The following is an 11,140-nucleotide window of genomic DNA, read 5'->3' as shown; positions in this document are numbered from 1 at the left end:
TTAACTCGGATTTTTTATACTGTATTAGAACTTCTATGTTAAGTTAAATCATTGTTTGCCTGACTAGACCATGGCTGTCATCGCTTGTCATCTGAAACTTTACGCTAGAACATGAAATGCCATAACTACTACTAATCTCAAGTGCCTAAGCCAATTACTGGTTTATTGCAGCACTTATTCATACATATTTGTCTGAAGGCTAATATTCATCCATTGGACGTTTTTCATCTGTGGAACTACGGGGCGGCCAAATCTCTTGTATCAACCCTCAAAAATTTCCATTTTTCCAAACATTTCTTGCAACCAAAGCATCTTTGAAGCAAAAGTAGACCAGATGGAAATTGCAGGCCCTTGATCAAGCGGAAGTATGAAATCTTTACCTATATAAAACTCTTCTCGCAGTCCCCTCGCGGCATGGAGGAGCTCATGGAGCTTAAGCAAGGAGGTTTCTGATGCCTCGGCGGTTGTCATTGGCAGAACTAGGGTGGCGGAGGGGTCCCCTCCCCTGCAAAGTTTTGAAAAATTAAGTTTTTCCCCCTTGAAAAATTGAAATGTTTAAAAAAATTTGTGTAAATTTGCCCTCACAAAAAATTAAAAATATTTTTAAGTTATATGCTTGAGTTTTAGTTGAATTACAGTTTGCTCCCTCAAAAGAAATTTTCTGGTTCCTCCTATAGTGGTTTGTCAAGCAACTACCTTTGCTGTTAGGTTTGTATTAACACTCTGGATGAGAGATATTCTGGTGGGAGGTGACACCATTTATCGAATAAAGTCAGGCCACTTCGAATTTGGAATATGACTTGATCAAAAAGCAGTAGATGTCCGTTACTAATACTGGAGTTGAACATTTTTGTGATATTTGTGGACTGAAATTTCTTCTACTCAAGATAGAAACTCCAGAACAAATTTTTTAGTAGACTCTTTTCTCGTGAATCAATCCGTCAGGTTTTCACAAAGACATCATGCCCTCCTCTACATGAAAATGATTTCGCAACGGCACATTGCTAGAATTGTACAGTGCAGTTTACCCACCGAATTTACTGTGAATTCTTGTTGGAAAAATTTAGAATCAGAGAAATGGAATCATCCAAATCCATAAGTAGGATTCAACTTTGCGTATGTAAATTCCAGAATAGGGAATTCAACACTCTATTTTCTTAGTTAAATAAAAGGAAAATCGTCAATTTAGTCCCTAAACTTTTTTTTATTGTCGATTTAGTCCCTATAAATTTTTTATAGCCAATTTAATCCCTAAACTTATATTTCGGTTCCAATCAAGGAGCTTAGCGGCGGCGCCACCGCATAATTTCCATCAGCTCAACCCAGAAGGGGTATTTTAGGAACTTTCATTCTAGAGCCTCAACCAAAATTAATCGAAACTAGTCTTATGAAAAATACCCACCCAAAACCCAAAATGAAAACAAAAATGACCTGTTAATGTAGATTACTCAAAACAATGCTTTCTTCGGCTTCTTCTTATAAGCAGTTTATTTCACTTTTAGTACTCACAGCCTCTTTTTTTGGAGCAACGGCTTTTTTGGCTTCTTCTCACCGGCGACAACAATGGCAATAGTAGTCTTCACAGGAGTAGGCTGCTTGGACGCATTATTCACCTTAAATAGTTCTTCCGATGCCAAATGCCTTTTTCAACTAAACCGACAAAAGCTACTTGAAATTTGCCAGCAACTTCTACTGCTTTTTATGAAATTTGCAGACAATCGGGTAGGGACCAGGTCTAGCTCTGTCCTTTATCACAATAATTGCCTCCTTAATCATCTGAAAATTGGCCATGGATGAAAATTGAAAATCGCCATTGCTGAAATTGAAGACTGAAATTTGGATAAGATTCAATAGCGACCTTGTTGTGACCAAATTTGACATGGAGGAGATGGGTGGAAGTGCTAGAGACGGAGAGGAAGATGGAGGAGGGGGGTAGAATAGGAAGAGGGAGGTAGAGAGGTTGCGGTTGTGGGAGAGTGCGGCAATGGAGGTTGGGAGGGGAGTGATGGTGAAGGAGGGGATGTTGGGATGGGTGTCGGGAAGGTGGTAGCGGTGGTGATGGAGGAAGGAGAGGTGGTGGTGTTGGTTTGGAGACGCAGGAATTTGTGGAGCAGAGGAGAGCGGCATTGGAAAAGTATTTGAGGAGGTTGGCCAAGCATCCGCCCATTCGGAGGAGTGAAGAGTTGAGGTTGTTTCTAGAGTCGCAAGGAAAGCTGCCACTGGTGAAACCTACGGATGTTGCGTCGAGGATGTTCGATGGGGCGGTGAAGTTGCCGAAGCAGTTGTTTGGTACGGAGGTTGTTGCAGGAGTGGTGGATGTGAATGAGGTGGCCCAGCTTGCAAAAGGTGGGAAGGATTTGCTGTGGCTTTTCAAGGAGTTAAAGCAAAGCGTTACTGGAGGACAAGGATTGGGGTGCAACGAAGCCACCTTTGGTAGAGGAGGACAAGGAGTTTATGGAGAGGGAAGATAAGTTGCAGGAATTGGAACCGCGGCTCAGCAACGTCTCTCAGCAGGATTGAACCTTTTTTTAATTTTGGTTAAGGCTGCAGAATGGAAGTTCCTAAAATACCCCTTCTGGGTTGTTCGATTGGGAAGCTGATGGAAATTATGCGGTGGCGCCGCCACTAAGTTTAGGAATTAAATTGACTATAAAAAATTTATAGGAACTAAATCGATAATAAAAAAAGTTTAGGGATTAAATTGACAATTTTCCCTTAAATAAATAACACACTGAATGCTACATTACCATAGTAGACTTTTCTCTTCTTTCTTATTTTCCACCTTCCAATTTTTTACCCTTAACAACAGTAATGTTATTGGAACAGATCATAACAAATATTCTGTAGAAAATTGTTAGATTTAAGAAGAGGGGTTAGATTTGGGAAATAATCCTGTGTTGAGTGCGAGTGAAAGGATTACTATGCAGCAATTTCATTCATTTGTTAATAGTAATTTTTTTTCCCACTTACTGATAATGTGTACTTTCGTGAATAGAAACTTGCACTTTAATGAATAGCAACGTACACCTTGATGAACAAGTGGTAAAATAAAAAAAAAAATTATACATTTGGATTGTGATATTTCTTCTTACTATGTAGGTATAATTCTAATATTGGTGAATTCGTTTAAATTTTACCACTAAAATGTTAGGAAATTGGCTTCATTTCTTTTAGTCAAGATTCCTATTTGGTGTGGGAAGTAACTAGTTTCCTAATTGGATTTAGTTACTTGAAGTAGTAGTCAAGTAAAGTCCTATTTAGCTAGAATTAGATGCTATTTTCTACTCTATATGAGTTTAGGAAATAGTATTGGTTTCCAATTGTTATTTGATTTTTTGGCAGTAATGTTCTCTATAAATAGGTAGATTGACATACTACAAAGACACACACAAAAGGAGTGAGAGAATTCTTAGTGGGTAAGAGGGTTATACAAGAGTTGGGGTTTGAGAATCAAGTTGTAATCTTGTGATGTTTTTCCTCTCATAGTAAGAATAAGTTTTTCTCTCCGTGGACGCAGGCTAGGTGATTAAGCCGAACCACGTTAATTCTTGTGCGTTGCTCATCATTCGTGCTAGATATTATTTTCTATTAAATTGTTGGTCTTTTCTTTTTCAAATAATTGGCCTGATACCCTAACATAAAATAAGTGGCAAAGGCATGTCTTAATACTAAATGTTGCTTTGATGTCATATCTTATAAAATTGAAATACCACTAAAATATTCATAAGAATAATAGAAAGCCCATTCTTTTATCTGAGTTCTCTGTTTACCAGATTCCTTCTAATCAAGAGCTTGTGATTAATATCCAGAACAGTTGAATGGAAGTTCAAGAGGGATGACAAGAAGGTCAAAAAATTATGCTAGCAGCTTATTAAGGGCAATTAAAAAGCTTGTTAGGAAATTATCTTAGATCCTAAAAATTTTTTTCAGCTGTTTCTTTATACAAGGACCAAATCTTAAAAATGAGATACATGTAGACCCCCAATATTTACACACACAAAACATTTTGTACTAACTAACCACAGTAAAAAAAAAAAAGAAAATGTTTTTATATTTCTTTTTATTAAAAACAGAATTGTGTAGTACAATATTTCCAAACCTTTTCAAAGTGGGCAATCCATTACCTTCCCAAGAAAAAAGTGACATTTGATTTTCATAGTTAATTATCACATACCTCTATTAGGAAGTATAGATTTTAAATACTTAAATCGAGAATTCCCTTCTTTCTCATAAACCAATGATGCATCTTGTTCTTTAGCTAGGTTTCTAACTTTCTATGCATGTTATAAGTCATGGTGAAAACAATTCAGTCGAGATTCCATTACACATGAAAAAATCCTTTCAATCCAAAATTATGCTAGACATTTAAAATCACTTGATCAATTTGGTACAATTTTTCCATCTCTAGTTAAAAATTCTTTTCATGTTAATGATAGAAATATTATGAGATCTCACAGGAAATTAGAGAAAAATTCTAAACAATATTGTTGAGAGCAAACGTAAAATATTACATCTACAGAGATATCCGATTGGATATCTCTTATTTGTTACACACTTTTCTGCATGAATGAAATAGGCAAGAACCTTATGGAAAGTGAATGAAGAAACAAACATTTTGAAATCTGCAAGAAAAGAAAAGTGTTTAAACATTGAGTATTAGAATCAAGGGCACTTGGGTTTTCCTTTGGAGTTGAGCTTGTCTCTGTAACATCGGCATTCAGATTTGTTGCCATATGTTCCAGAAGGAACGCAACTACATGCAGCACAGCAGATTCCACAATACTTCAGGCAACGCTTCATCAAGCCTGCTTTGGAGCATCTCACCCCACACTTTGAGTCGCAGAAACCTTTTGATATATTCAAATCAGAACAAGAAAATGTCAAAATTGAATGAAATGTACCAAAATCAACATCGTACTACTTCTTAAAAACAAACTGCCAAGTGGTCAACGTTGTTATAGTTGTTGACGAGGGTTCCAATCTCAATGCTCTATTCTTCTTTTTTTTTTTTCATTTTCTTCCCTATTATGTTTTGGATTAATGTTTTATATATTGATAGTATAAACGCTATCACCATTAATATATGATACCTACTCTAAATTTAAATTGAAAATCTGAAATATATATATATATTATATCCAGTCATGATAATATATACACTATTTTGCGTATATAAGATTAACTCTTATACTTCTGATTTCTCCAAAGAAAAAAACTGACTTCTTTTTTTTTTTTTTTGAAATATAAATAACCATGAAAGAGTTGGGTGGGAAAGAAATTGAGCAAGTTCTTGAGCCATGAATAGATGCTTAAGAATTGTCATGTGCTATTCAATTACTAAAGGGTATTCCCAAATCAAGAAAGGTCCTTATTCTTTAGCTCTACACTAACATTAAGATTCCAAAAACAATAATAAAAATATTTGCATAGAAGCTACTACATTAGCATTAAGTGATGTCGCTACTAGTGGGAAAAAAGTATCTTACTTGTATTTGCCATTGCAATTTCGAAAAGTGAGGAGCTCAAAAGTAGCGTCACCAGTAGCAAACTAACAACATAAAGCTTCATTGTGCTTCCAAATTAGAGGCTTAACTATAAAAGGTGGAAATGAAAGAAGCAAAATTTGAAAACAAATCAAAACAAGCTTAAAGGTTGAAGGAGGTGAAGAATTAGGGAGGGTTTATGCAAGTATTTATAGTTGTATCTTTGGATGGCTGATCAGCCATCTCATGATGGTGCAAATTATTCATATCCGTGCAAAAGAAGTAGGTGTTTTAGGTGGAGGTACAGGCAAAGACATATGTCTTAAAAAGCATGTACGTCCAGGCAGGATCCAGACTGTTTGCATGGTGGTTATGGTGCTTCTGTTGTTAAAAATATTAGGCTATTAGGCCTATTTTGTCTCTTTACAGCTTCTTAATCCTTTTGCACAGCATTGAAACAGAGGATTTGTGGGTTACACCAACTATTTCATTATGCAATCTACACTCTGGCTGATTCCTGGCTTTACAATTTGTAACTAGAGACCCCATCACGGTTGGTCACTAACCAGCGCCCCATGATTGGGTAACGAATAATCTAACAGTTGCAAAATTGACATTAATTTCATAATCTTTTGAAATTCTTCCTTTGCCCTAGTGATTTGCTCAATTTTTGGATCGAAATGACAGTATCCAAGACTTAATCATGTAGACGATTACGGTTATCTCGAACTGCATTTCGAGAAGTTGGCCTCATAGCAAGAATTTCATTTCTTTACAAGGGCAATGTAAAGGCGAAACAATCTAGAAAGTATAAGATGATATTGCAAATGGTGAAGGGAACTTTAAGAAATATACAAATATAGGGCAAAATAAAAGAAGTTAAGAATTTGCTATCTTTTTTTTTTTTTTTTTTTTGTATTTAACTACTATTTTGGGGTAAGGGTACACGATTACAGTCAACTCGACCCATACGGCTAGGATCAATACAAATCGATTACATTTAAAAAATTACTATTAAATCATATAGATGGTGGAAGAAATACTAATGCATAGTTAAAAGAATGTGCTAACCTTGCCAAAAGAGCAGACTTTAGTTATTACTTGGTAATAATTGCCTGAAATTTATAAGCATTGTGGCCCATCCAGATATTGGCCTTTTAGAAAGAAAATAATAAGGATTTAAGATCGTTCATGATGTACAATGATTGGCACCCTTCCCCCTCCAATTCTTTATTCTCCTGTCATGACTCATCTACTCTCTAAAAATGGTCTATAATTTACACAGATAAAGTATCCTGGGCGTGCATAATATAGTGTTGCCTGGTCCGATTTTATGTAGGGATTAGCTTCCGGGGGGTTTTACATGTGTACTTCCAATCGTTAGAAAAGACGTACATCTAGGCATAGTCCAGACAGATCAGGACTCTCTGTGAGGCACACTGCAAACACATTTTATGAGATGTAAACACTATTATAACAAATGTACGCATTAACGCAATAACAGATAAAAAAATAACAAATTTTTTGGGCCCAAATTTCAGTGGAAGAGAAAATCGGATCGGCCATGACACCAGTTCGATTCTATGCTATAGTTGAAATTGGTTATGACACCGGTCTGATTTTATGTTACAGTTGAAATTGTCAAATAATCGATCAAGACCGGTCAAATCGGTAAATCTGGTGGAACGGTGATTCTTGATTTTCAATTTTCCCCTCAATTTTTTTTTTAAGTTTTGCAAAATGCAGCTAAGCAAGAATTGAACTCGAGACCTTGGCTATAAAAGGCCAACATAGTAACCATTGCTCCATCATATCCAATTAATTTTTTTATATCACATTTATATAAAACAAATTTCCATCTTTCTTTCCTCCGTTTTCTTTATAAAATCTCATCATCTCATGACTCTTTTTCTCTGATCTTCAAATTTCTTTCTCTCTCCTTTTCTTTTGTTACCCCCTTTTTAATCAAACCTCTTTAGTTTTAATTTATTGATGTTTTCTTCCATCTTTTAATTTTGTTTTTGTCTATTAAATTGAAAAAAATTAAAAAAAATTATTTTTCTTTAACCCTAAAGACTAACTATTAAATGCCACAACCGCCCATTTTCATCTCACTTTTTTTACTTCTTATCAAATTTGTATATCTATTTTCGATTCTCCTGACTTCCTCCAAACTTCTTTTTTTTTTTTTTTAAAGTTGCAATTTCTAAATTTCAAAAATGTGAATTAAAATTTAATCTCATAATGTCTAATTCCCATAGACGTGAAGTTTGTATAATTTCAAAATATTGTGATAATTTTGGGTTGGATTTAAGATTATTTTTTGATAGATATAATTGAGATTGAGATGAAATTTATGTGTTTCAACTTATAATTTAAAAAATTTATTTTTGAAAATTCAAGTTCTTTGAAAATATTAAACTTTTCATCATATAAAGTTGTAAATTAGTCCATTGCGTGTCTTATTTTGTGCATATATATTTATATAAATTATTTTTTAAAATATTCATTGAACCAGGGTTGAACCAATCCGACCGGTTGAATCTTGACTCAAACACCTCACCGGTTCAATTAACAGTTCGATTTTTAAAACATCGGATACTTTTGGTGTTAAAATTATTACCTATTTTGTCTGTCTACACCATCTTAAAATGTATGGACCTCTTCGAAACTAAGAAATTGTGGCTTCCGCGGTTTTACAACAACTATTGAACTGTAACTTCTGCAGTCTGGCCGATTCCTTGCTTTATGCTTTCTATAATTCGAGACCCTTCAAGGTTGGCTACTCCCTAGTCCCCAATTATATATATATATATATATATATATATATTTGTAATTAGTGGCAGAACAAGGATTCTAAGGTTAGGGAGCAACTACTTAGGGGGCGCTTGGTTCAAGCTTAGGAATTGGAATTATAATTGAAATAGTATGGGTTTTGGACAAAGATATGATTACAAATGGGGGTGCTTGGTAAATATTGATAAGGAATGGGTATCAAATTTTATAATCAAATTTTTACCTTTAATTTCTTTTTTCTTTTCATATCTTTCTTCTTCCTCGTTCAAATGCTTATCCCACATACCCATCCACCATTTATATATTCATATATAAATATAAATATTTTGTTTAAAATATATTTATATAAATATATAAATATATTTATTTATATATATTTACATAAATTTATAAATATATTTATTTCAATTTTGCTTTATAATATGTATATTTCAATTATTTATATTATATAAATATAAATTATAGTAATATTAATATGTATATTTCAATTATGTATATTAATATGTATATTATATTTATTATATCAATTGAAATAAATATTATATATTTATATATATAAATATTTTTGTTTAAAATATATTTATATTTATATATCTATATAAATATATATAAATAAATATATTTATATATTTATATAAATATATAAATATATTTATTTCAATTTTGTTTTATAATATGTATATTAACATATATTAATAAGTATATTTCAATTTGTATATTTCAATTAATATTAATATTTTATTATATATAAAAATTATATTAATATGTATATGTATATTTCAATTATGTATATTAATATTAATATGTATATTATATATATTACATCAATTGAAATAAATATATATTTATATATAAATATAAATATTTTTTTAAAAATATATTTATATTTATATAAATATATATTTCGATTTTGTTTTATTTATGTATATTAAATATATATATTAAATATATATATTAATATACATATTATAAAATAAAATTGAAATAAAAAAATATATATAAATAAATATTAATATATAGAAACAGAGCCAGTATATATTTAAAAAAATCCCAAAAATAAATTTTTTTTTAAAGATTTTGGAATCAAATGTGAGATTCATCAAAACTCTCCAATCTAGTTGCGGATTGAGAGTGGCTGATTTTTTATGATTCTTTCCAAGATTTCAAAACCCATACCTATTAACCAAGCAACAATTTTGGGACTCAATCCAATTCTTGATTCCTATACCTTCCAACCAAGCACCGTTTACAATAGACACTATTTCCAAGGGCAAAATTTTTTTGTACATAATAAATTATAAGACGGAAAACTTTAGACAACTAGCTAGTACGATGGCTGTGTTAATGATATTAGAACTAAATAGAATTTCATGTACAATAATAATGTCGAAGCAATGATATGATTAGCTTTTTTTGAGCACTAGATCACAACGATAATTCTTGAAAAATTAATTCAAATGAAAACTATTAGTTCATCTTTATGTACCATGAGTTTCAAGATTCTTCTTTTGTTTTGAAAATAAAACTTAAAAATTTTTTTTGAATGTGTTCATGTCTAAAGTAGGCAATGAAAACAAATACTTTATGAACTTAGAGGGGCAATATAAATGAAGAAAGGAATTTGAAAATTTTCAGGAGGTGTAAATGTAGGAATTTTTCAAAGTTGAGGGCCTTCTACGATTCGTGACTTTTGATCGCATTGAGCCAGGCTGAGAGACGAGGAGTTGCTCCGAAAGAAAGCATAGCCGGACTTTTGTGTCTAAGGAGAGTGGCTCATGCCAGACCGGAGAAAGAATACTTATCGGCTAGCTCAATCGCAAATCCGGGTGTGATTGTCCACCCTCAACTTAATATGGCTCTGCTTCTGTTTGTAACTAAGAATCAACAATTGCAACATTCACAATCTTTGGAATTCTTTCATGGCCCATAGATATTTCTTCACTTTTTTTTTTTACTAAAAATTCTGAGATGACAGCATTAAAGACATAAATATAAGGACGGTTAAGTTTATCTGAGACTTAGTTTTGAGAAATCGGCCATGATAGTACAAATTACATTTCTTCAGAAGGGCAACATAATCTATAAATGGAAATCTAGAAAGTTTAAGTGCCTATTGCAAAGGGTAAAGGAATTTCAAAAAATTTAGGGCAAATTACACTTTACCCCTTGTGATTTAGTGCTTTTGTACATACCCCCTATGGTTCCAAAAACTATACATAACCCCCTCATGGTTTGGATTACGTGTCAAAGTAACGGAATTTGCAATCCATAACGGAATCACCTAAAATGTCAAAAATACCCCTATATAAAGTTGAAAATTATTTACTAACTACAAGAGGGTTATGTGTATATTTTGAAAATCATAAGGGGATTATATAGTAAAACATTAAATCATAAGGGGGTTATATGGTAAAACATAGAACCATACCAGGTTAGTGCGTCATGTATATTATGTTTATATATTTTGGTCATGACTCCAGCCATTTTAATTTTTAAACAAGGGTAATTTCGACATTTTTAAATGCTCTGTTATGAATGATCATTTTCATCCCCTTGACAGTTTAATTCAAACAATGAGGGGGTTATGTATAATTTTTAAAACCATAAGAGGGTTATGTACAAAAATACTAAACTATAGTAAATGTAATTTGTCCAAAAATTTAGAGGGTGCAAATGTAAGGCAAAATAAAAAGTGTTCAGAGGTTGGTAATCCCTTTTCAGAGTAGATCATTAGTGTTTATTTATCAATCATTGCCCACAATTTTAAGAAAACTGTGCATGGTCCCAGCCAATAATTTGACCTTTTGGCACGAAAAATATTAGTCAAACAACCGACAAGGATTAGGGATTGTTGGTGATGT

The 11,140-nt window shown here is 32.6% G+C and overlaps 1 protein-coding gene across 1 annotated transcript; it reads right to left on the bottom strand.

The window, feature by feature from the left end:
* Positions 1-4,461: 4,461 nt before the first annotated feature.
* Positions 4,462-5,646, bottom strand: LOC113706534 (peamaclein-like). Its single transcript, XM_027228456.2, has 2 exons — positions 5,487-5,646; positions 4,462-4,847 (listed from the first exon to the last, which is right to left on the bottom strand). The coding sequence occupies exons 1-2, from the start codon at positions 5,566-5,568 to the stop codon at positions 4,663-4,665; spliced, it is 267 nt and encodes an 88-aa protein (XP_027084257.1). The 5' UTR covers positions 5,569-5,646; the 3' UTR covers positions 4,462-4,662.
* Between the last annotated feature and the right edge of the window lie 5,494 nt (positions 5,647-11,140).

This window comes from Coffea arabica, chromosome 8c, assembly GCF_036785885.1.
Source record: "Coffea arabica cultivar ET-39 chromosome 8c, Coffea Arabica ET-39 HiFi, whole genome shotgun sequence".
Lineage (NCBI taxonomy): Eukaryota > Viridiplantae > Streptophyta > Magnoliopsida > Gentianales > Rubiaceae > Coffea > Coffea arabica.
This window is presented reverse-complemented; position numbering and strand designations above follow the sequence as displayed.